We start from the raw sequence: 25,998 nt of genomic DNA on the forward strand, positions 1-25,998 counted from the left end.
TCAGCACATGGTACCTCCTCCTTTGTGACATTGCAAAATCTTTGCCTTCTGGCCAGTCTATGGTCACTTCTAAGACTCCTGGACAACTGGGGTTTCCCATCCAAGCTCATTTTGCGATCTGTTACCCACTTACTCCATGTACTGTCTGTTACATGATGTTGAACATCCAACCCAACACGGGTAATGCGGCTGCCAGGAGGAGCTGTGCTTCAGTACCAACCACTTCCAAAGCAGCCCAGACCCCTTCCTGAGCTGCCAGTATCTCTTTTTCAGTTGGAGTATAGTGGGCTTCAGAATCTCTGTATCCCCAGCTCTAAAAACCCAGAGGTTGACCTCCAGTCTCCTCCAGTGCTTCTGCCAGAGGCACCAGGTATGGCCATATTCCCCAGGTGCAGTATAGAGCACATTTTTCACATCTTGCCCCATTCGGAGTGGCCCAAAGGCTACTGCATGAACTATCTCCTGCTTGATTTGTTCAAAAGGCAACTGTGAGTATCTTGAGTCAGGGTGGGGATGAAGGGTGGGGCTGGCCTGGCTGTGATGTGTCTGGTGCCTGTGACATCAAAAGGGAAGTGTCACAGTGGGGGCAGGTGCAAAAGGCACCAGCAGGCAACACTTGGAGTACAGCCTGGACTATCCATGAACGCACACGTGGCAGGAGACTGTGCTGGATGAGGGGCAGAGCAGAAACACAGGCACTGGAGGGAGTGGTTCTCCCCTGCTCCCAGGGCCCAGCCCCCCATGAGCACACCTTGGACAGGGCACGGTGCCACCACTGTGACTGGGCACAGGCCTTGTTGCCTGCCAGCTGCTTAGCCCCCTCTCCTTTCTGCCCTTAGATTCCTCTGTCTCCTGCCACAACTCCCCTCACCTCCAGTTCCCTCTCTCCTTCCCTCACTCCTTCCCTCCCAGTGCTGCTCAACCTCTTCCTTTTTTTTCTCCCGAAGAGGAGGCCATGACCTTCAGGAAACTATTCCTCATCCTGCTTTTGAAATGCATCCTTGAGTACCCCCGGTTGGTTAGTGATAGACTGGATGAAGAGACCCGTGACCACATGCAGCAGCGTGCAGAGTACCTTGACCAAGAGATGACTCAGCTGCAGAAGGAGCTGGAACGCGTGACCCCGGGTCAGACTGCCAAGGCCTGGGGAGCCCTGCTCTGGGCTGCCGTGCATGAGTGGCAGTTCTGGGCCCTTGCCGGAATCCAGGTCTTGCTCTTGGGCCTCTGCTGGAAGGTCAAGAAAAGGAGCCATGAGGTGGACAGCAGCGACGAAGAAGAGAGCAGCTCCACAGAGAGTGAAGAAAGTGAGGGAGAAGATCCCTCTGAGAGGGATCTGGCCAGGATCTATGAAAGGCGCATCCAGTGGTCAGTGCATAAGCTGGCCCACAGGAGACGGGTGGTGGAGGAGCTGATGCATGACCTTCTCCATGTCTCCCATGAGCGCTTTTTGAACAGCTTCTTCCTGGTGCTGCAACCAGCCATTGGGGTGGGCAGTGCCTGTGAAGGTTGGAGTCCCCAGGAGGAGGAGGATGTTGTCTACTGCATGCTTGTGCCCCTGAAGCCACCCTGTGGGCACACCTTCCACCTGAAACCGAACACCACAGGGGAGATGCCGCAGAAGGGCATGTGTGTCTGTGTGGAGCTGGTGTGCACCTGCACCAAGGAGCAGGGGGGCAGCAAGACACTGTGCTTCCTCCACCACTGCAAGGAGGAACTGAAGAGAAATCAGGAGTCCAGCCTCCTACAAACTCTCTGCACCGGTCCCTACCTTGATGCACAGAAAATTGCCCTCTGGTTCCAGGAGTTTGTGACCTCAGCCTGGGAGGAGGTGCTTTGCTCACATCACTACAGCATGAAGGTGCTGCCCTCCACCCGCTCCTGTAAGCTGAAGCTGAAGAAAGCCCACAGGAAACCCCTCTTAGTTGAGATAATATTTGGTGTGCAGCAAGGGGACTCGGACATCTTCCTGAGTAGCCAGCCTACAGAGGCCCTGGTCCCCCCAAGCACGACGTGGCTAGAGACCTACGCTGTGGCAGAGGCGATGTTCTTCCAGCACGTCTCCAGGCAGGCCCCGCGCCACAGCTGCTACCTCAAATGCCTGCAGCTCTGTGCTCGCATTCTCGTGGGCACAGGCTTTTCTCCCTACACTTTGAAGACTGTGGTCATGCACCTCCTGACTCTCATCCCCCTGGCAGGCTGGTGCCGCAAGGATTTCCTGCTGCGGCTGGATGATGTTATGCAGTACCTGAGATGCTGTGTGGAGGAGAAACGCCTCAACCACTTCTTCTTTGGCAATGAGGACATGCCCAAGGAGATCAGCTTACCCAAAGCCTTCCAAATGGCCCAGCCCATCAACCTCTTCCAAAACCTGGTGCAGGACCCGGATGCCCATGCTAAGGCACTGCGTGAGATCAACTACATGACAGATCAGCTCAGAAGACAGCTCTTCTACGGGTTCTGCACATAGCATTGTATCATTAAGTTTCTAGGAAAAGACCTCTCAGATCATCTAGTCCAACCTTTGACCTTCTGGGAGCTTTACTTGGTAGAAAGTTTACAATAAATCGTGTATTTGAACAAACACCGCATCTCTGAGTGTTCGTGCGTCACCTTGGTGGGGAACACGGCTGCTCAGCTGAGTATTTGGCAGAAAAGCTGATGTGGTGGGCTTTGGTTTCTCTGATTCCATATCTATGGCTTCCCCACCTGTCCATGCTCCTGCACTGGGGAAATGGGAATATTTGGTCACCCTTCACAGCTGTGCTCGCTGCGAAGGGGCATTTAACAGTGCTGCCCTCCAGCTACTCCTGCAAATCCAAGCTGACCAAATGCAAGGAAAGCCTTATGGTTGAGAGGATATTTGGGGTGCTGCAAGGTGTCTTGGACAACTTTGTGAGCAGCCAGCCTACGGAGCCCCTCTTTACCCCAAGCTCAACATGGTAGGAGGCCTATGCTGTGGCAGAGAAGAAGTTCTTCAGGACACATCACCAGGCGGGTCCCACATGGCAGCCGGCACTGCAAACACCTGTATCTCCTCACCTGCAGCCTGGTGGGCACAGGCTTTTTCCCCTATACTTTGAAGACCATTTTGATGTACCTGCTGAACACCATATCCCCGTCAGACTGGCGCAGGAGGGATTTCCTGCTGTGGCTGAGTAGTATCATGGAGTACCTGCACTGCTGCCTGGAGGAGAAACACCTTGACCGCTTTGTCGTGGGCAGCAAAAGTGCTCCTAAAGATATCAGCTTGCCCCCAGAATTCCAAATGTTTGAATCACTCAACCTCTTCCAGCAGCTGGCACAGGATTTGGCTGCCCACTGAAAGGGCTTTAACCAAGGTTTGAAGGAGAAAAGGGTAAGACGAGGGTTATTAATGATAAGCTGTGAAATGGCACGACAATGTTTGAAGGGCGGTGTGCTAGCAAGAACTTTCGCTGTGCTCCAGGATGTACTGAGTAGATTGGAGAGCCTTTGCAGTGTTTGTACACTCAAGAGCACAGTGTGGGGAAGAGATAGGAAGAACTTTTTTTCCTGAGTTACAGCCACAGCTCCCTGTTCAGCTGGATTGGTCTTCTTCCCTGCCAGATCGTCTTTCAGCACATGGCGATAGCCTGCTCCTGTACCTTTAAGATTTCCTTCTTGAAGAATCTCCAGCCTTCCTGGACTCCTTTGCTCTTTGGGACTGCCTCCCAAGGGACTCTGTGAATCAGTCTCCTAAACATGCTTAAGTCTGCCCTCTGGAAGTCCAAGGTGGCAGTTCTGCTGCCTCCTGTCCTTATTTCTCCAAGAATCAAAAACTCTATAATTTTACTATTCTTATGCCCAAGATTTAATGTCAAGATAGGATGCTACCTAGGCAAATCAGGTTTCCTTATTTCTACAAGCACACACAAAAAAAGAAAGCCTTTAGACCTGTGTGAAACAAATATGTATATCCCAGCTAAGCAAGACAAAGTTACCCTTAAGCGACAGCACAAAAGTTCAGTGAGATAATCACATTAGCATTACTGAGCTAGCCATGCATGTGAAGCACAATATAGCTCCTATTTCCTATTTGACGGCATTATGGATCTAAAATATTCATATTTTATTGTCTTGTGTTGACAGCAAACTGCTAGAACAGAAGAATGGCTGGTTTTGTGTTTGGAGTTTCATGTCTTATTTAGTGCAAGTTTGAATGGCAAGCAGAATTAATCAGGTTCTTGAGTACACTTTATCCAAGGTTATTCACACTAGCAGTCCTTAAGCAGAGTAGGGGATGGTAATCTGGTGTCCTTTTTATATATACCCATTGGCTTGGGAATATATATTCCACCTGTTCAAAAAATCCTAAGGGAACTGAGCACTCAACTCTTCTGCAATTCCAGTAAGATTTCAAGATTTAACCTACTTAATGCCTCTCTTCTCTGGAAAGGATAGATTCAAGCCCTGATGTGCATCTGGCTGAAGCCTGCTCTGATTTTACAGCATCCTTCAGCCCTGTGCCGGTGCTTCTGGCACCTGCTGAAACAGAGATGCAGTCTGCACCCAGTGCTGCTGGAAAGCAGGCAGTGGGGACAAAACATGAGACAGATCTGAAACACCATTCATGCTTTAACAACCTCTGGTATTTCCCTGCATGTTTGTAAAGGACAGCCAGCTAAAGATGAGAAATGTAATATGCTCCTGGTGCAACATCGCGGTCTGAGGGCCTGATGGAAAACCCGGGGGAATTTCTAAACAATCGCCCTGGGTCTTGACTCAGGAAGCAGACATTTCCCAGGCTGTTGGTCACCCACCCAAGCAGGAGCTTCTGTGGCTCCTCGTCAGCACCAAGGAGGAGAAGCTGGCTGTGGTCTCCACAGGAAGGGTTTCCCTGACATACTGCGTGCCGGTCCCTGAGCACAGGTGGCCATAAGGAGCCTGGCAGCTGCCTCCTTTAGGGAATTACAGAAAGCAGCTTTGCCTCAAGAGCTCTGCATGGTGAAGGGCCCAGAGCAACCTGCTGTGCTGCCTGTCACACCTGCCAAAAGGAAGCTGTAATGAAAACAAGCAACTCTCAATAATGCCTGTGCGTTCACCTGGAAGTAATGAAAACAAGCACAAAGCAGCCAAGGAGCCCTTCTCAGGCTGTGTGTTGCTGTTTCCTATAGTCACACTGCCACCAGTCTCTCTGAGAACTGGGTCCACTTATCCACAATAATCTCCTGCAAGGTGTCATTGACCCTGCCGAGAACTGAGTGGTAAAGGATACCACTAAAATAAATTACTCTTAAAAAAACAAGATATGGAATGTTTTTGCTATTATTTTCCAGTTTCTAAAATTGCTGTTGGAATCTGCTTTTCCTCTAGGACCTTGTGGAGCCCCTGCTTATTCGAGTGATGAGGAACTTCTTTGGTGGCCTTCATGGAACACCCGCCAATCTCCATCCCCTCTGACCCCTCCACAAAATCAGGAGTGTCATGGGCTCTTCACCCCATGTTTTCCATGGGAGTTTCTGCCCCACTGGCTCTCCTGGGAACAGGCTGCAGACTTATTGTACAACTGCAACATGTAGTCATGCAGTCATGACTATTGCCAAATGTCTTCATCCCACAGTCTTCACTGTTTATCCTCTGCCTCTTCTTAATTTGCAAGAAGTCATGTTAGGAGGGAAGGGGAGCAGGAAATATTTCTGTGAAGCTGAGTTACCTAATGGTTTTATGGGTCATGTTGCTAGGACAAAAATACCCCTAAAAAGCAGTACTCTATGGCCCCAAAAGTTTTCACCTCTTTTCAAGTAAACCTGGTCGACATTGCGTGGGGACTGTGACAGCCCTGGGAGGATGGACTACTTCACAGCACTCGGCTCTCATACTACGACTCAGTAAATCAAAAGTCTCTCTGCCTTGTGCTGGTTGCTTACTTTTTCACATGATTCTCAGAAAATCTCGTTGGATCCCCACATGACACATTACGTTTTTAAATTAGTACTTAAAGAGACTACTGAAAGTTTATTGCTCTTATCTTTGTCATTCACCGGGTGTGCCTGTCCCTTCCTCCTTTTTGTCTGCTGAATGAAACTGTCAGGAACACAGCTTTAGCACTGCAGGGCATTTGCAACGGCAGCAAAAGAATAAAAGAAGCATTTTTTTCCTAATCTCTCAGTGCACTTCATCATCTTCCATCAGTGTAAGCCTACTAAATTTTAAGTTTAGAGGTGCATCCTGTGACAATTTCTTCCTACAGCACAAACTCAAACTATTTAGGCAAACTAGCGATTATTCTTCCACACTAACATCAACATAAAGCAGATTAGAAGAATTAAATACACAAGAGTGCAGTTCTTTTATGATTATGCACCCTTAATCTTCAGAAGATGGTTAATTACATTTTAAGCAGCATAAGAGCCCTAACATATTTGTATGTTAATAAAAATTCTCACCAGGGGTTTAAATCTAACATATATTCACAGGTATAACTAATGGCATTTTTCAGTAATGCTGTGAAAAAATATGCCTGTAAGTTAGTACCTTCACACGGGAAACTGCTGGGAGTTTTTAATTTACTCTCTAACTATTCTCCTAATCATTCTCTTATCATGCTGGGATGGCTAAATGCATACAGATTATAATGATGGTGTGCACCCACCATAGCAGTGTCAGCGATGACATTTGTCAGTGCTTGAAGTCAGGCTGCTGCAATCAGAGCTCTGCAGTGGAGGGAAGTGAACGGGGTTGACACTGCAGCTCTGCAATTTCAAAAGAACTCATGTTTGCTAGTTTAAGGCTTATTTCAGTACAGAAAGGGATTAGTCTCTACCTAGGACAGGCCAAAACATCTCTGTGATTCAGAGCTTTTAGGACCAAATGTTAACCATGTCATTATTAAGAAACAAATAAGAAAAATTTCTTCATGGAAAGGGCGATTAAACAGTGGAACAGGCTCCCCAAGGAAGCGGTGGAGTCCCCATCCCTGGAAGTATTCAAAAAACACGTAGACATGACACTTTGTGATATGATTTAGTGGGGATGGTGGCGTTCAGTCAAAGGTTAGACTCAAGGTCTTTTCCAACTTTAATGATTCTGAGATTCATGCTCAGAGGTGTTGAATGGTCAAAAAGACTTCTTTCCTAGAAATCCTCCTAAGTGGATACACAACCTGTCATTTATCTCTACTTCCAACCTCCAAGAAGCCAGAGCACAGACATTCAAAGTGGAATTTGTATTCTTTATCCAAATCTTCTCCTTGGAAATTTCAGCTTCACAAAGTCCAGGATTTAGGCTAGGATAAGACCTTGCCTGATTCAAGGTCAAACCCCTCTTTGTTCTCAACCCAAGGCAGCCTCGGAAAAACAGAAGGCATGAACTTCGAATGGGAAAGAGAGAATGTACCAAAATAGGAAGCACGTGTCTTCCTTCTGGATTCACCCACTAGAGGGACTCATTTCGTTCCCTGAACGGCAGCAGAACGGAGCAAACTCAGGGGCGTGAGTAACACGGGGAAAGGGGGAAAGCAGGTGCTGTTGATGTTTCCTGCAAGTGCTGAGTTCAGTGGCCATAGGCTTCGTCCTTCCCTCAGGTGTGTTTGTTCTGTTGGCTGATCATCATCATGCCAGTTTCCTTTGCAGGAGCCACCTGAGTTTCAGGAAAAAAAAGCTTTACGGCTCAACTTTACGTTTCTCTCCTATTTGGTCATTTCTTCCCACAGTGGATTTTCTTCATGTCTACCTCCCAAAACAGACATTGTCATTCCAGAATATCCCCAGGGCATGAAAGATAATTTGCCAAAGGGGAAAGAGCTGAACTTTTGAAATATGTTACCTAATTATTAGTATTCCTCATTCTGAGTCTTATTTGTGGCAAGGATGACTCATTGCCCTTGAACACCCACTGCCTATCCATTTCCTCTAATATCACTTACCTTTTTGATTTTCTGTATACAGAGAGCTGACTTCTTATCCATTCCCACCGTTAAAGTGATGCATAACTACTGCATTTTGGGGATGGAAACATTATGGACACTGAAATGTCATCACAGCCCCATTTGCTCATCTGCTGTTATTTACCTCCCAGCAGACAATATTCAGTACAAGGCACACACAATGCAGAAGTCAGCACAACATCCATCACATTGATGCCAGGACGTTCAATGCATGCTGCCACGGATCAACGGAAACAGCCTGAGCTGGAGGATTTACAGAGCTCCCCATCTCCCTTCGGGCTCTGTACAAATTTCCCCCGGCTGAGACATTGTAGTTCTGGAGAGGAGCCAAAGCATGGCTATGTGCCAGCGGGAGGGGTTCCCGAAACAGGAGGATGCAGGGATCTACTGTCAGAGAGTCCTTCTTGTCTGGTGGATACAGCCATGCACTGGTTTCCTCCAAAGCTGCCCCTGGACACAGTACTCCCTGAGGCACCAGCTTGTGTCATCACATTGGAACCCCTTCCGCATGTGAGGCTTTTTGTGGATGCAGATGAAGCTCTATCTAGAATAAGACATCTCTGGAAAAGCATTCTGAAGTCCTGCTACACAGTCGGGCCATGTGAAGCAAATGCCCAGTTTTCCAAAAGCATGTTCCAGGGAAATTAATAGTCAAGAAATAAAGGCCATGTGCTATGATGTTTATAAACACCCCACCAAAAATTGCCCCATGTCCAGGAGAGTTTCCACTTCAGTGAGGGAAGTCAGCAGATGAATACTGCCCCTGGAGAGCTTGCAGCAACAGCAAGACCCCTTACAGTGGTTATGAGGACTAGGGAACAGGCTGCCCAGGGAAGTAGTGGAATCACCATACTTGGTGTCATTTCAAAGGCACATAGATGTGGCACTTGGGGACATGGCTTAGCGGTGAACTTGGCAGTGCTGGGTAAATAGTTGGACTCAGTGATATTAGAGGTCTTTTCCAACCTAAGTGATTTTATGATTCTATTATAATACTCAGCCAAGAAATGAGTCTTCCTTGACAAGGAACTAGCAATAATGAGGATGAGGATACTGGTCTTGGGTTGTGTGAGGACTTTTTCTCTGCTTCTGAGAGAGGCTTTGAAAGAATGTACTTGGCATCTCTTGAAGGCAGGTGGTGGGGCACAGCAGGCTGGGGACTGTACCTCATAGGGCTTGAGATCTCTGGAGGTTGGGAGATTGTCAGTGCATACCTGCCTCTGTCTTATTGTTTATCTGGCACCCACCCTCAGCCACTTTTTGAGAGAAAAATCCTGCATTACCTGGACCTTTCATGAACATTCTGATGAGCTTAGTGCCACAGATTCCTGTGAAAATCCAAGGGAAAGTCTCAGCTATTAGAAGATGATGAAAAGTGAATTTTGTAGTGTAATAAAGCTCTTCTGTCTCATATTTCTTTCTTCTCACTGATTCAGCCTTCTTTCAGTCAGCATTCATGATCTGTCGAAACTTCTGGCTTCATATTTGCATGAAGATGCTCCTCAGTGCCAATCAGAAAACATTCATGCAATGCTGAAAAAGAGCAAAACAACCACAATAACACTTACAAAAAGGTGTGTGAATGTTAGCAAACAAACAGAGATGCTTGGAGAGCACTGGGAATGGTAAGCAGCTGGCTGCAAGGTGAAGGGATCTGGAACAAAATCCTCAGCCAGTGCAAGGCTGGGGCTCAGCCCAGCTGCTCCCCTGAAGCCAGATCTGCTCCAAATGATTGTTTCCTTTTCCTTCCGCATGGTTCTAAATTTTTTTATATTTTCCTTTTGATGCCCTTTTCAAACAAGGAGCTTTGCCATATGGAAATCAGCTCTTAGTTGCCTCTTATCTGCCACATGAAACAAAGTCAGTCACTTTCCACATCTGTAGGCAGCCGCTGGAGAGCTGGATCCAGCTTCAAACATCATTCACATTTGTTGGGCTTGTCCTTCAATCCCAGTTCAAAGATCTGCTTTGACACAACCAGAATGACAAGTTTGTAAGTTTTACCAGAGCTGCCTCAGTGCAGGAATGAGAAATGGTTTTGCCAGGTCAGATCAGAGACTCATCAATTCCTGTGTGTCTCCTCCAATCTGGCCAAGGGCAGCTGGACACAAAGGGAAGAAGATTCAGATGCTGCAAGCGGGTGGCCATATTTCCTCAGCATCTAGTATTTGAGATCAAGTAATTCAGTCAAATATACATTAACTTCTTGCAGTGGAAGGGTAGGCACGGGAAGTTGCCCATCCAAAGGTAATACAAATTTCTGATACTGTATGTATTCACAAGAGCCATTTAGAAAACTACTGTCACTTCGTTGCCCAGAGAAGTCGTGGCTGCCCCATCCTTGGAAGTATTCAAGGCCAGGTTGGATGGGACATTGAGCAACCTCGTCTAGTGGAAGGTGATCCTGCCCATGACAGGGAGTGGGAAAAAGGTGGCCCCTAATTTCCCTTCCAACCCAAACCATTCAATGATTCTATGATTCTAAATCAACACCAATTGTCCCCATCCCAGGTCAGAGCCACAGGGTGCACTTTGTTAGCTGAGAGGGGAAAGAGATGGTCTTCATACCTGGAGTCAAGAGGATAGACATTATCACAGATGTGAGGGTTTGTGGGTACCAGTGGGAATCCTGATTTGGTGTGGATTCTGTGAGTCACCACGGGGCCAATAGACAGGAGCAAGACTGGAAAAAGCAGTGGTGATGGATTCAAGTGCAAAGGTGGCTTTTCTGCCTGCTCCTCACCTCGTGCTTGAGGGACTGAACCTGTATCTCCTGGTTGAAAATGACTTGGCTTTGAAGCACCCCATGTGGAGTCCTTGTGGGTATGGATGCATACAGAGTATGGAGAATAAAAATTATGGAAATATAAGGTTTTTGAAAAATATTTCAAATTGGATACCAGTTTTACTAATCTTAATCTTGGACTGCTGGTGTTCAAGGTGGCATGTCACAATGACCTAAAGCAACTTCTCCCTATTTGCAGGTATTTTCAGTTGTGTAAAAACTTCACTTGAGTGCAAGCTGTGATCTGGAAATGTCTGCTCCACACAAGGAAGAGATTTGATTGTGACACCTAGAGAGCAAGAGGTTGCAGATTTCCCATTTGCATCCCCCCCACCCTGCTCCAGCTGGGTGTAAATTATCCTTTCTCCTCAGGATCTTTCCACTCTCACCTCCCTTCCGTGGCCCTTTGTCTGAGACAAAAACAAAAGGCAAAGGGAAAAGCTGATACCTGAAAATTTATGAAAACAAAAAGAGTCAGGAAACATGGGGTCAGCTCCAGTCGTGCCAGAGATTTACCATGACTCTGAGCACGTCACTGAAGCTTACCTCTGCACCACAAGTGATGAAGGCTTCATTGGTATCATATTAATCTGTAATCAAAGCTTCACATAAGGATTACAGGATTAAGCTGCTGCAGAAACAGAATATTCTTCATCTGGATGATCCCTTTGTTCCAAGAGCACGTGTATATTATTGCCATTTTCACATCTGTTCATCGCTTGGAGAAAATGTCTTTTGTCCCTTAGTAAGCTCAAGCATACATTTCCCCTGTCATGCTCCCACACACTATTATTTTATATTCTAAATACATTTGCTAAAGGTTAGGATATGTTGTATAATTAAAATCAAGTTGGCAGTGAAGAACTATTTCATTCACTACATATAATCCTCCAGCGGGAAAGTGGGTGGGGAATTTGAGCTGATCTCACACTTGCTGGAAACAGCAAGGCCAAGGTCACAGACATGACTAGTGACACTGAATGTTCATTGTGACATTTGTTACGGGAGCTTAATTGTTCAGAAGTTTCATTCAGTACTTTCTGAAAATGAGGATTTGTAAGGTAATTCCAATGAGCATCCCAGAAACACAAATCACTTCTCTAAGTCGTGACTTTTGCACTCACATTGGGAATTGCACATTGTAAGAGACGTAGATACTGCTCAGCACTTCCACTACTCATAATTTTTCTTTTCAGTCTTTTAACTTCCTTCTGTTATATATGAAGCAGCTCCATTCTCCTTGCAGACTCTTTCCCAGTATCTTGTAAAAGTAAATGAACTTTAAAATTGGACGTAGTTCTCCACAGAAGTAATTCGGCAATAATTCAGCCTCCAGAAGTTCCCAAGTCTGTAATTTATTGATTTAGTTAACAGTTTGTACTGACTAGATAACAGTTTCCTATCTCATTACCCTGTGTTTTCATTATATCCAACCTGTCTGGTAGAAAGAACATCAATTTTGGCAGCTTACAATTGCTAACAGTAGCTGATAAGTATCTCCAAACTTGCCTTTGCTTCATTTTGGAGTCTCTCAAAGTTGCCTGTTTTGGAGGATTGGCAAAACGTTAAAAAGATTTACTTGTCTTCATGAGGAAAACAATAAAAACAAAACAAAACAAACAAACAAACAAAAAAGGTGATCATTCTGTTGTGTCTCTGAAGGAGACAGATGATTCTGCACCTCTGGTACTTGCACAAAATCCTCAGCTGCAGTTCTATCCAGCCTGCAGAAAGTGTTGGTCACATCACCCTGCCCCCTCTGCAGCAATAAAGGCAGACGAGGTGTGGTTGCCTGGAAGATGGAATAACAGAAAGTATCAGTGCACTTTACCATGGTTGGCAGGAAAGACAGATTAGATTGTCCTGCATTTTTAAGACAGACTAAATGTTGATCGCTGACACCTGTGGCGGAGAAAAGGTTCCCCAGGTCAGAGCTGCTAAAATTCGACTCGTAAAGAGGAAAATGTGAGGACAGTGGGAATAATACAAAGCAAATGTTGGGTACATCCGGGTTTGTGAAACTACTCTGTTTCAACAATACTCACAAATGTTTCGTTGTTGGCTTTGGAGGATATTTGAATGATTAGGTAGTTAAAAGGCTTGCAAACAGTGGCTGTCTAAATTGCAAAGGAAAAAACCCAGATGCTGAAGTCAGAGTTCACACACACGTTGCAGTACTGACATGTGCATCAGGAGTGCTCTTGTGCTCCACAGAAACACTTGTCCCATGTCACAGACAGGAACCAGAAAAAACATGTCCTCACTCAGCTGACCAGTCACACCTCAACAAATGCTGAGGAAGCTTTCACAGATATTTTTAGGCAAGAACAATAAATAAACCCTTCTTCAATTTGTCAGCTACTGCAAATTAGATTCTTAGCTCATTTAATGAGCTCAGACCTGGCTCATCTGACAGAGAACTGAAAGAAGTCAATGGAACAATTTTTAGCAGGTTTTCAGGGACTGTTTGTCCCATGTGCCTAATCCCTGCATTAATAAGCCTTTCTTCAGAACAAGGAGACCACAGGACCTGAAACATAAGTCCCATGAGGAAGAAAGTTTACAAACTTTCCATTGTGCTGATGGAGAGCCAGTGCTTTATCTGGCTTTGTATGAAACCGAGACATGTTTCTTCTTCATGACAGGCAATGTCATTATTTTGTAAGAAATAGGCCAAACTAGACCACCACCAACACCTGACAGACCTACCTGCCCAAATTGGCCTAATTTTTTCCCAAGAAAAACTTATGTATTCTGCTACTTTTAAACAGATGATATTGCTAAGGTTGAGACTTTACCCTTGTGCCATGTTTGGCTCTACCATTGCTCATATCTGATCCTCAGAGCAGACCTCATGGATTCCTTATACCTGGGACAGTTCTCATGAGTAAGTAGGCTATAACGGGGTCTGCTGAGATGCTCCACACTCGTGTGTAGTGACCATCTTCTTGTCAGAGCCCAAATACCCCCCAATATCACCTTCTTTGGCCTGTCTTCTGCTGAAACCCCCGGACAACACAATGCTCTTTAACAAACACAATGTTCTTTAACCTTTCCAGTGCCAAAAGAAAGAAAGTAGGTTCCTCTATCTTCTCCCCTTTCCTGACCTGTGTGATATTCAAGTGACTGTTCTGCTCCTTCTGCCACTATTTTGAGATTGAGGATCACAGGAATATAGACATGTTAACAAGCTGGTGTTGAGCTGAGAGACTATTAAGTGCACCAGTTTCAGCCCACATATCCCAGGAGGGAGTAGATACCTTCTCCTGGACTGCAGCACTGACAAACTTTAAGAGGTGTCAGAGATTCCTCACTCAGAGGATTAGTTCATGTGTGCTGGCCCTGGCCTTCCTTGCAGGACTTCTTTTCTCATCTCACTTCTTTCCAAGATACCCTTTTTGTTATGAGATCGTAGGGTCTTGGTCGGGATCTTGATGCATCTCACAGTTTTCCTCTCTGTCCTCAAGCAGAGTAAAGCTGATTCCCTTTGCGTGGCAGAGCACATGTCCAGCTAATAAGCAACACATTTGTTCCCTGAGCACCAGTCTTCTCCTAAACCAGCCTCTGGGAGCTTAGTCTTTTTCTTTTCCTTCTGAAGCAATCAAAATGAATGAGTGCCCACAACGCCACCACCTCCATGCCCAGCAGCTCAGGAGCTCAGCTCTGGCTGAGGCAGGCTGCATGACTCAGCTCTCCCTGATAATGAGACAACCTTTTTTAGGAAGAAAACCTAGGGCTTTGACACCAAAATAAACTCAGCCCTGAGTGTGGCTGAACTGGTCTGACATTATCAGACAGGCTGTGTAGTGCAGTTCCAGCTCTCCTCTCCCATGCCTGTTCTTAACTGTCTGGCTTAACACCACTGCAACCCTCTGAATAGTGTATTCCCAGGTATGAACAGAGAAGTCTGAGATGTGCTTTATCTTTTTCTCCTGAAAAATGCCCCAGTTTGAACTTTCCAGCCAGTTATTCCAAGCTGTGGTAACATTAATCAAACTAATGATATCTGGTTATCTGGAAGAAAATCAATATTATATGGCACAAAAAAGAATCCCACAATTAATAGTGTACTGTACAGTGTCTGTGTTCCTGTGCCAGTCTGGACATAATATAAATGGATTCTCTTTTTTTTTCTTTTTTTTTTTTTTTTTTATCTACTCCCTTGAGGAGAATGTGGCGTAATAAGGGTTATTGGAACCCTGCAGCTGTCCAAGGATAAGATAGCTTAGCTGTTGGCTTTACTATGTTACTCATGCAAGGTTATTATGGTCATGGATGCCAGTGACAGCCTCGGGTCTCTGTCCTGCCCAGACACTTTGTGCAAACTGTTTGTATTGAAATAACTACTCCTAGGATAAAGCCCCAGAGAAAAGAGATTGCAAATCTAAATGAAACCACAATGACCTGTGGTTTGGGTGACACCGAATCAGCTGCATTGGGAAAGGGAACATCCATCACTTCAGTCTGCTCTATTCCTTTGGAAAAGAAAAAGAAAGTATGGGCCTCTTCTCCAAACAATGCCGTGGTCAGGAACTGATTTATCTTAAATCTGTCTGCAGCACTCGCTGCTGGGTTTTATGATTGTGGCTCTTCAGCTATCCAGCAGCAATAAGAATAATTTAGTGATCAAAAATTCTCTTCATGTCCCATTTAGGGCTCTCAGTTGTGAGTTTTGAGTCCATTGCTGAAGCTACCATTTAACCCTTTTACTGTACTGCCAAGAAGAAATGCAGTTTGATATAAGATCTCCCAGCCCCTGCCCAGCTTTTCCAGCAAGGGCATTGTTGACCAACCCAGGAGGAAAAACAGATACTAAAACCTGGCTAAACTCAAGGGTAGGATCCTGGATAAGACACTGAATGTGTCTGCTTTTCTTAATCAGATGCCTTGTTTCAGGATGTTTTGTAAAGGAAGCTCATTGCTGACAACAGGGGCTCTGCAGTGACTTCAGTGACGCATCCAGACTTTTTATGTTGAAAACAAGGGGACAGCATGATAGAATCATGATGCCCTTTTCCTCTGCAGTGATGTTTTTGTCTAAGTTTGTTTGCTCTGGGCTCCTGGTCCAAGGCTCTTCAGAGGGGTGTCTTCAACCTGTTCGCTCAGGTCAACCAGACCCCCTTGGTACTGTGACCCAGAGGTCTGTGAGCAGTGGTGGGGACAGACACCTACTCAGAGCAAGCTACCTGCTGTAGCATATGTTCAGAGACAGAAGACCCCTTCATATTTCCACTATCTGCTGGGAAAACCCTTTGGTGAGTATGGGGAGACAGCTGGAGGAAGTGCCCTCTTCAAACACATGGATCAAGGGAATGGGACAGGTGGCATCTGGACCTCAGCCACATCTGGACCCCATCCACAGTGTGTCTAGGGAGAGAGGCAGGAGAACAGAGAAGCAGAGTCCTGCAGACTCCTTTAGGAGGCAGCTCTGTTTTCCCATTTACATCCTCTTCTTCCCCTGCCATGTGGTTTGCATTTGTCTCTTTTTTTCATGTGGAAATACTGCTTTTAAAGCCATCCTCAGGGATGAGCCTAGCAACCATTACATCATTGCCAGCATGCTTCTCCCACCTGCAACTTGGCAGCTTTTGACAAAGTGGGAAATCCCAGGGAGACTCTTGCATCTTTGGCAGGTTTGTTCTTTGCTTGCATGCAGGTAGTCTCAGTAAACAGCAGGAGAAGGTGTCAGGAAAGGGGAAGCAGTAGAAGGAGTTAGAAAAAGAGGTAAGTTAATTATAAAGAAGCAGCATCAGCTACTGTGACATTTAATATCAGGTGGTTTTCCTTTTAATAGAGACCATGCTCATTCCTTTGGAGAAATCTGCTGTCAGCTTTGAGCCAAATGTCCAACAAACAGAAACTAGCACAAGCCCTCTGCCAGTCCATGCTGCCACGTGAAACTACCCCTGCTGCACACCTGGGCTTGCCAGTGCTGCACAGCCCTGTGGTTGCCTTGGCACACCCCTCTGGAAGCACAACCCAGACACCTTCAGACTTCATTAGACAGATTTACTGTTTACTATAAGACTCTTTGGCTTTATTCATTTATCCATTAGGGCTTGTCATAGAAAGGCCATGAGATAAAAAAAAAAAAAGCCAAACAGAAACAAGGACAAAGCTTTCCTGCTACTGAGTCTGCTAATGAGATCTGAACAGATAAATAAGAGGCAGAGCAAAAAAATTAACTTGTGATGTATCTGCAGCCAGGAGCAGAAATATTCCCACTGACCTTCCTCTGGCTGTTTTGAAGAGGCAACGCAGGTTCATTCATGACCCCCTGGGCACCTCCAGGACCACAGGGACTTCAGCAGCTACTTCACATTGCAATCCAGTCCTTTTGTTCCTTGTTGTCAAGTTCCTGACCAAAAACTTGTGAGGAGAGGTTTGTACACACTGTCACCACTCCTCTGAGTGCAAGGTCTTCAGACAATTATGACCAGCTTCAGGTGCCCGAGTCCCAGAAGAGTGGTCCCACATTCTGCATTTAGCTCTCAGGCTGTCCATCCTTTGTCCACTTTGAAGGTGCTGCATTCACTTGGATTAGTTTTGAAAGATATGGTTTAGTCTGATTAGTTGCAAACTAAGAAAGCTCCCTGCTGTTCAGGTCATGATTTTCATTCTTCTTGAAGCTCTTTGCTGCCAGCACAGGACCGTTGTCTTTGGCTCAAAGCTCACATTAGTCAGGCAGTGACAAAATCATTTGTATGGATGGCAGAAGATCTTATGGTCATTTATTAATTTTGCATTTCCACTTCTAAATAGGCCAAGGAGCATTTTCTCCTCTTCATTTTCCACCTAAATGCTTCAGCTGCTGGAATGAGAGATCAAACTGGAAGCATTTGCAACCCAGCTGTGGGCAGCTCTCTCTGGCCTACAGCCTGTTCCCCCCCTGTCATCTCAGGAGATGAACATTGTGTGGCATCCTTGGTCATTAGCAAAACCTTGCCAAGGAGATTTCCCATGGAGAATTAACAAATTCAGCTGTCACTTTCTCACAGCATCTGCAGTAAGCACTCTGGTTAAGAAGGGATATTTTTAGCCTGGAGGTACTCGGCCAACCGGCCAGGGGCTGTTCCTGTTGCTGGAGGATATAAAAAGCAAAGGAGAGGTACTAGAGTTCCCAGTAGCATCTGTACTTTGGGGACTCTGTTTGCAGCTGATCATCTCTACAAGGAAAGGGTGTTCCTTTCCTTGTGAGTCAATGTCACGTCAGTCAAAATCGCCCCTTTTGAAAATTCATGCACTGTGCTCGGTGAATGTGTCCTGAGCCTTTTCTGAGTGGCAAAATATGTATAAAATAATATCCCACAGTACTCCAAGGAAATGGAAGGGAACGGAGCTGCCCTGGTACACATTGTATTAGGTGTAGCTGGCATGCACAGTCATACTATAGAGCCAGTCCTTGAAATCTTCTTTGGTTTTTGCTGCTTATTATTAACTTCAAGGAGAAATGCTCTAAGTGGTTCAGGGAGTCAGAGACAGCTACTGAAGCCATCATCAGCTCCAAATCAATAATGGATACATCCAGAAATGTTTCAGGATAAGACACATTTCACTTTCAGAAAACCAATTCTTGAAGTGAAGCATCTGGCATTGTTAAAAAGACAATGAAACACCAGAGTGGGATAAAAAGTATTAAGAAAAAAGTTTTCATCCAAAAAAGTTATTAGTAGCTTCATTAAGAGAAAAAAAAAATAAAAGCCCAACTTCTTAACTGAGACTGATAAGTCAAACTTGCATTCTGACATAGGGCCTATGCATAAAATTTCCAGCTGTAAAGGTCTACTCTCCCCCCAGTCCAGGGCCCAGTTTAACAAGCGAATCTTTAGAGATTCCCATGACAGACACTCCCAGTGCTTACTCTCGCACACTCTGACACACAGACATAGAATCCCGACCATGCCCAAGAAAGAAGGATTTTTTGCCTTTTGATGAGCTGATTTGAAACCACAGCATCCCTTAGCCACGAGTCCAGACATGGTAGTACAGGAAAGGAAGGTGAAGAGGCAGGACAGATTGTGCCAGTTTAAGCTGTCCTGTTCCCAGATTGACTTCTTGCACCTGTTCAGTCGTATTCAGTGTCATCCTCTTTCTAAAAACTCACTCTATGGTTAAGCTACAGTACAGATGTAAGGAACACATGCAGAATTGAGTTAAAATGTTGGTTTTATTCAGTTATATGCCAGTTAATTGCAAGGCAAGGACTGTGTTTATGAACACGTACAACAGGACAATGAGCTGTACCTCACTGGTCACTCTTTGCATTTATGTGTCCTGATGGTGTGGAAGTTTTTTACCATATCTCTAGGAAATAAGGCTTTAACTCCCTGAAAGCAGCAGCTTATCCAGTGGGTATGGCACAAGGGCTCATCCAGTGGCTTTGCATTTGGCTGACACAGAGAGGAAGTCCAGGGAAACGTGGGACAGCCCCTGCCTGGGACACAGGCCCTGGTCATCCCTGCGCAACTCTAAGCAAGTCTCCTCAGGCTGTTGTGTCATGAAGAGACTTTCTGTGAAATGAGGGAATATTTTCTCCTTTGAATAGGAAGAAGATTGACCATAAATAGCAGAATCACAGCATACACTGAGTTGGAATGGACCTGCAATGCTGGGTCACCTGCTCCTGCTCTCGGGAGCCAAGGGAAAAATTACCGTATACAAACAGCTCCAATAACTACTTTTGTAGATTCAGTAAACAGAGTGGTTAAAAATTATACCCTCAGTGAGTATCCAACAGTGTACCCTTTTAAGATTGGAAATGAGTTCTGGATTGTCTGAGTAAAAACAGCTTTTAACTAACAGGAAGGAGTCTAATGAGAGATCAATGTCTATTGTCGGAAAATTATCTTCCTCCTCAGGAAGCTGAGGGACACATTTGCCACTGTGGGGAGTGCTGAGATTTGGGAAAGAGGCTGGGGAAAAGAAACAGGCTTGATTTTTGGTCAGCAGCACCACACTACAGCCCAACAGGAAACTGACTCCAAGACCAAACCTATTTCAGACCCTGATTTCAGCATCCAGCTGTCCTGAGGCATCTTTAATTAAATGTGCAGTGCACACTAACATAAAAGCTAGTAAAACACAATGAAACCCAAAAAACAATCACTCCTGAAGGAGTCTTCATGAGCCCCCTTTGGCAGGCCTGAGGCAGAGCAGTCATGTCAGTGGGAGATGTGCCCTGCAGGTGTAGAGCCCTCCATGTGGCAGAGCAGTTGTGGAAGGATGGGAGAAGTCCAAACTTGAGGACTTCCTGGCTCCACTGCACTATTACAAGCTCCAGGTATATCAAGCTAGATGTTAGTTTGCAAAAAAAAAAGATCCACTCTCCTAACCCCGTTCATTAAAGCAAGACAGGTGGGATTTGGGAGGCCCCACTCGGATCACAGGGTCTTTCTAAGTGAAAGAACTGAAGCTTTGCAAGTGGAAAGTGTGTAAGTGCACCACATCATGTATCAACATTGGGGTAGAGAATGCAGTAGAGAATCATCAGAGTTTCTGGCTGGGTAGGCTGGGTAGGCAGCTATAAATTACAGCCAAAGGCCAAAATTGCTATTGACTTAACTGGCCATTGGGTGAGATCACCAATTCCATTGGTGAGTTATTGTGGTCAGTTCTTCAGGTTATGAAGTTATTTCATTTTCTTAGGCATCTACAAAGGAATAAGCAATATAATCTTTGTCACACTGACTAGCCAGTCAGTGAATAGGAAAGATATCTGGGGAATAAATCTCCTGCAATGAACTGTTTATGGGAGGAGAAAGGCACTGAATGTGCTCATATATGCAGAGGATGATTGATAGGGAAACATGCACCCTTATTCAAACCTTTTCTTGGATAACATACTTCAGACAAGTAGTCACTAAAACTTTTGCACCGAGCTGGGAAAATTTCTGAACACAGTGACCCATTCAGCACACAGGGCAGAAATATAAAGGCCAAAGATTAAAATTCTTGTACAGCTTTAGGCTCACCTTCCTCAAGGCTTCGCTCCTCTGCACCATCCTGGTTCATAGGCCCACCAGTGACAGCTAGGTTAATTGTTCTACAAATCAATTTTGGTGGACTCAGGAAGCTTGATTTACTTTAACCAGAAAATCATGTTTTGCAACGAAACGGGATCAGGGAGATGGATTCAATGTCTTCTTAAAGTCTCTTCCAGCTCTGTCTTCAAAGATTAGTGGCCTTTGTTTGACCTGTCATACAGTCTTTGCTTCAAACTTTTAACACTACCCATTGGTCCAGGGGATCAGAGCACAAGGTACTTGCTGCCTTTGGAAGATGTGCTACAGAGAAAGCAGGTCCTGATCCAAGGTGCAACCAGAGCAATGCTGTTTAACCAGCTAAAAAGGGACTTTGGTCTGGATCTTGTCTCTTCACTTGGGCTGCAGGAAATCAAGTTCTGGGTAAAAGATGTTGCCTACAACATTTGTTCTGAGGAAGCAGCAGTGGGGTACATGGCTGTAAAGAGTGGCAAAGCTTGTTAGCAGCTCGTGCTCTTCTTGTAGTGTCATCTTTATTTTCTTATTATCCACCTAAGTGTTTCCATGCCTTTCAGCAGAATAGGAGCCCAACCATTTCTACCCAGACAAGTGACAAGGGAATGCATCACCATTACCTGCATTACCTGCTCATGTCCCCTGAGTAGTTCTGCTCTATGAAGTGTTGATAATGCTGTACTCACCTCCTTTACACATTTGTTCCCAGCTCCCTGCATCAAGTGTATATTCAATTATGTTGGAAGAAAGTCTCATTCTGAAACTGGAAACCTCTCTGTGCACAGTTTCTCTGCTTCTGACTTTCTTCAAAGTCATGAAGACAGCCTGTGTCCTTTTGGGATTTCTTCTCATCTGGAATTAATAACTTTCTTCCTAGAATAGTCACATCTCTTGCCACTTGTCATGTAAAAAAGCCAGTCCATTCAGGTTTAGAACCTTGTCCTCTGTGTGGAGCACCCTCCATGAAAGCTTTTTATCTCACAGCTGGCACCACTTTTAGCAGGAGGTCACACGAGGCACCTCCTGAGATCCCTTCCAATTTTGTCAAATTCCATAATTCTGTGCTTTATCTGGGGAAACCCAAATGGTCATGTATGGGAGGGAGTCTAGCAGCTGCCTGTCATACTCCATGTAGTAGTAGTCTGTGGATTTATCTTCTTACCACTTCTCAGTTGAGCGCTAGCTCAAATTTGCTGGGATGGCAACCAGCTCCAGCTTGGAAATCAGTCTGACTGAGTGACAAAGCCTGGTGGGGAAATAGAATCAATAAATCCAGCTAGACCCCAGCACTGCACCACTTTCCTGACCTGAGCTATGGTATTGCACAGTGCAAGCTGTGTACCTTGTCCCTCCCATCAAATCCAAGGTATCTTGGAGCAATGTGTCAAGGTACAGATGCCTTCCATCATGCAGATGAAGACTGGAGGTGCATCACCTAATGACTTGCCAAAGTTACCTTGGCTGGGTCAAGGTGACTCTCCCAGGACTGCAGCAGAGAATCAAGAATTGGCAGCTGACACAGGAGGGACACAGCCCTGTCAGGGTTCCACTATCCTGAGGCTTCTCCCAGAAGCCAGGCAGTGGTCCACATGTTCAAGGGCAAGCAGGGACTAGAATTGCCCATAGTTTCAGTGACAAGTAGAAGCTTCTTGCACCACTTCTCCTAAATCTGCGCATTCACACGCATGTTATTTATAGCCCTATTTCTTTCCTAGGGCTATTCACAAAACAGAAATGTCACATTTTCATGCTGTCAGGAAGGAACTCGGCATCCTATTTTGGACTAAAGCATATATTAGCATCTAAATCTGAAATCTTTGACACTTGATTCATCATGGCTGAGTTTCCTACAACCTGAAAATTTTTAATTCAGGTCTCCAGGAGGAATCCACCCTATGAGTTTCCACACACAGTGGACTGCAGTCACTTTATATCCCTAGAACATCTCTGCAAGAGGTATGGACAATTGTTTTCCATTGAATTCCCAGAATGCCTTCTATACAAATCACAACAGAGGCATTATTTTGCACGACAAACTCATACGTTCTTCACCTGGAGTTTTTTGTTTGGTTTGGAGGGGTTTTTTTGGTAAGATTTAGGCCAGAAACTGCAAAGCAACACAAAAGATCAAAATTTGTAGTTTCTCACAGAATGGGGAAAGGAGAATGCAATAAAACCATAATTTCACCTCCTGTAAACAACTTTGTAGATAAATGCAATGAGATTTGTCCTGCATATGAACACTACCAGGCAGCCCTTTATAGATCTTAAGCTTGTATCGATCTCTGCATCCATAAAAGCTCTTATTCGTCAGGCATAAGAGAACAGGCTCAGTATGCATGACCACACATGCCAATGTCAATGGAGCTATAAAGCTGCACCCTCAGAAAAATAAATTGTAAGTCAGATTTTAGTTCAAAAGAATGGAAATCTCTGACATTAAGAATTAAAAATCAAAGTCTCCTGACCCAGATTAACTTTCTTTGCTCAATCACCCGTATATAACATGCTCTAAATCAGCTCCTGGAGATGTCCTTTTGCATGTTTTTCATGATTAATTGAATTAGCAATTGATTTGTATAATATGACTCAGAAATAAAGACACACCAAACTGACAACATGCACACCATTCAGGTAGCAACAAATCACAGGTTCTGCAGTTAATCTCACCCCAGCCCTCCCGGGCAGTACAGATTTGCTATCTACTCTGCAGAGCACAGACTTTCAGAGGGCTTCTACAGGCTCTGTGTGTGTGCAAACTAAACAAACATGCACACACATGCCCTGCAAATGCAAAAGAACTCCAGTCACTGCAGCATCGATTCATTCTATAGCTGATTTATAGATGTTCTGCTGAGCCCCGACTCAGGGCTTGTAGGGCTTGGAAAAAAAGGTACAGGGCTTGGAGAAAACAACTGAAAATGGGCCCTTTTGAAGTCAGGGAGGGATATGGGAAAGCATCTAAATTATTTAAGGTTGGGGGTGGGTGTTCAGTGATCCCTGGCCTGGGGTTAAAGTAGGACTTGGGTCACATTTTGGTCCTTGCTAGCAAGATTTAGGATCGAGGCCCATAGGTTTATCTCAGGACAGCGATGAAAAGGAGGATTTTATGGGATAGAGATCACGTTGGGGCATGTGGGTTCTGCAGAGTCAAACTGGGTGAGTGCTGAGACCTGCAGAGGGGTATAAGCACAATGAAGGTGACAGGAGCCCCCCCAGACCCCACACTTGGAGTTAGTGATAAAGGAGTGCAGAGACAGCCGGGATGGCATCAGGGCAGCTGCATGCACCTGGTTCTTCAGGACATGGGTATGATTTGTGCTTGTAGGGTCTCCAGAGAAGGACAAAGCTGAAGATGTTCTCCTGAGCTAAGGTAAAGGCATGGCTGAGTGAGCACCTGGGATTAGTTTTTTACACAAGTGACAGAGCCTTTCTGGTTGCACCATAGCCCAGTGCCATGCACGCGACTGGTAGCTCACAGCTGGGCGCATGAAGGATGTAGCTGCCCCTAGCATCCACCCTCCCAGTGTGGCAGAAGGTAATGCTGAGTTTTGTGGGAGTTCAGGGGAAGATTCAGCTGAGATCCTCCGCCTTGGTGGTTGCTGCTCCCCTAGGGACCAAATAACACCATGATTTACCCCTCTAGGGTGTAGCATCCCAAGAAATGGCTGTGTGTATTACTCCTATCACTCAGCCACAGCTCCACAGACAGCTGTAGGGATGGGCTTGCAAACAGTGTTGTGGTTTGGGGGAGCTGGAGCAAGCAGAGTGGGAGCAGGGAGGCTGACAGTGAGAGCCAGCACCTGCAGGTGGGGACATGGTTAGAAGCACTAATCAAGTGCATAGCTCCCAGACCAAATGTTCAGTAGCATCTGGCAGCCCGCATTTTCCACAGTTTTCAGCAGACATCAGCAGTCTCCCAGTCCCCTTCCAAGGATGATTCTGGTCTTACCAGCAATATGTATCCTTCCAAGGTGCTAAAAGCCTTCACAAGAGCCTTGGGCTGACAGGGAAGGAGAGCATCTAACAGCAATGGGAAGGGATGACCTTCCCTCTGCCCAATTATTTTCATATTTAAAAATGTGGATCCAGAAATAAGAGTTCGATATTTCCTTTGCTGGAGATCATTATGCAATGAGAAATGGGCAATACTGTGAATTATTATAAACTGGCACCAGACCGAGACTGCTCTTTTCTTTTCCCCTTTCTTTTCCTTTCCTGAGAAGCATCTCCATTCGCATATTGAAGCAGCAGCTTTTCATGAGAAAATAACATTTTTATGCCTGTCAAAATTTCCTTTCATTTACGCCAAGAAGTCATGACTGATGCCATGTCTCCTTTTCTCCTGGGTACGAATCTCTTTCCCAGCACCAGTTAAGTGGAGGGAAGAGTGAACTTTATCTTTCCTGTCAGCTTGGCTAGACATTACTGGGAATGGGAACATGCAAGATCCCATTTTCTTCCCTGTCAGTTTAACCCTGCAAATCCTGATGCACCATAAAGCTTGAATGGGTATTGTATAATCCCAGGTTAAGCTACGGCCATTTCCAGGGGACTCAGAGTAATTTCCACTTACACACTTAAGGAAAGCAATTCTGTCTTGTAGAAATTAAAGTCTTCATGTGCAAGAAGTATTTGCCACTGGCATATTTTCAAATCCACATAAAAAACTCCCTCTCCCCCAATTTCTGGCGCCGTTTCTTTGGATTGCAATTTTCAGGAGGCCGATGGGCCGGCAGAGCTTTGGTGACGTAAAGACCCTGGGATTTGGCTCCTTGGTCATCAATCTGCATAAACACGCAGCAGCTATGTGGTCATTACCATAGTAATTCTCCCCTTTATAATTTCTCTGCTATACATACACAGGCTGGGGGAAAGAGAATCATTTTGTTCTCTGCATCTACGTCATGACATTAAAGCAGTGTCCCTGCTGGCCTCGGGTCCTGCTTGAATAGAGCTGCTCAGGAAAGTTGTGTAGTCCTTTGTTTTGTTCAGAAATGCTGATATGCAGAAATGAAAACTGGCTTTGTGGGAAATGGTAAGTTTCGATGCATTTTTCAGCTTTTTCATTCTCCCCTCTTTTTTTTCCCCTTTACAGAAGGGGGGTTTTGAAACAGTGAATTAGCAGCAGCATATTAAACAAAAAAATGCAGGTTGCTCTTTCTGCCTAGAAAATTAATTACTCCAGTGAGAGTAAAGTTATTTTAAAACCAGGGATGCTTTGAGTCAAAGGGAAATATTTCTAAGACTTGTATTGACATTTTTGGATTTTCATGTCTCAAATACGTTTTGCTTTTGATGTTTTTACCCTCTTT

General features: G+C 45.2%; 2 protein-coding genes across 2 annotated transcripts; both read left to right on the forward strand.

The window, feature by feature from the left end:
- The first annotated feature begins 587 nt into the window (after positions 1–587).
- LOC103766293 (inositol 1,4,5-trisphosphate receptor-interacting protein-like 1) lies at positions 588–2,572 on the forward strand. The gene is made up of 2 exons (XM_008933349.3): positions 588–695; positions 948–2,572. Exon 2 carries the CDS (start codon positions 956–958, stop codon positions 2,465–2,467), a length of 1,512 nt encoding a protein of 503 aa, XP_008931597.1. The 5' UTR covers positions 588–695; positions 948–955; the 3' UTR covers positions 2,468–2,572.
- Positions 2,573–2,712: 140 nt separating this feature from the next.
- LOC108641304 lies at positions 2,713–3,322 on the forward strand. Its single transcript, XM_029964150.1, is given in 2 exon segments — positions 2,713–2,979; positions 2,981–3,322. Coding segments are annotated over 2 exon segments (609 nt in total).
- The last annotated feature ends 22,676 nt before the right edge of the window (positions 3,323–25,998 follow it).

The sequence above is a fragment of the Manacus vitellinus genome, unplaced genomic scaffold (genome assembly GCF_001715985.3).
Source record: "Manacus vitellinus isolate BGI_N305 unplaced genomic scaffold, ASM171598v3 scaffold_6_pilon, whole genome shotgun sequence".
Lineage (NCBI taxonomy): Eukaryota > Metazoa > Chordata > Aves > Passeriformes > Pipridae > Manacus > Manacus vitellinus.

Excerpts from the sequence above, each read along its gene's own strand:
- LOC103766293 (XM_008933349.3), top strand. The coding sequence starts at position 956 with ATGACCTTCAGGAAACTATTCCTCATCCTGCTTTTGAAATGCATCCTT.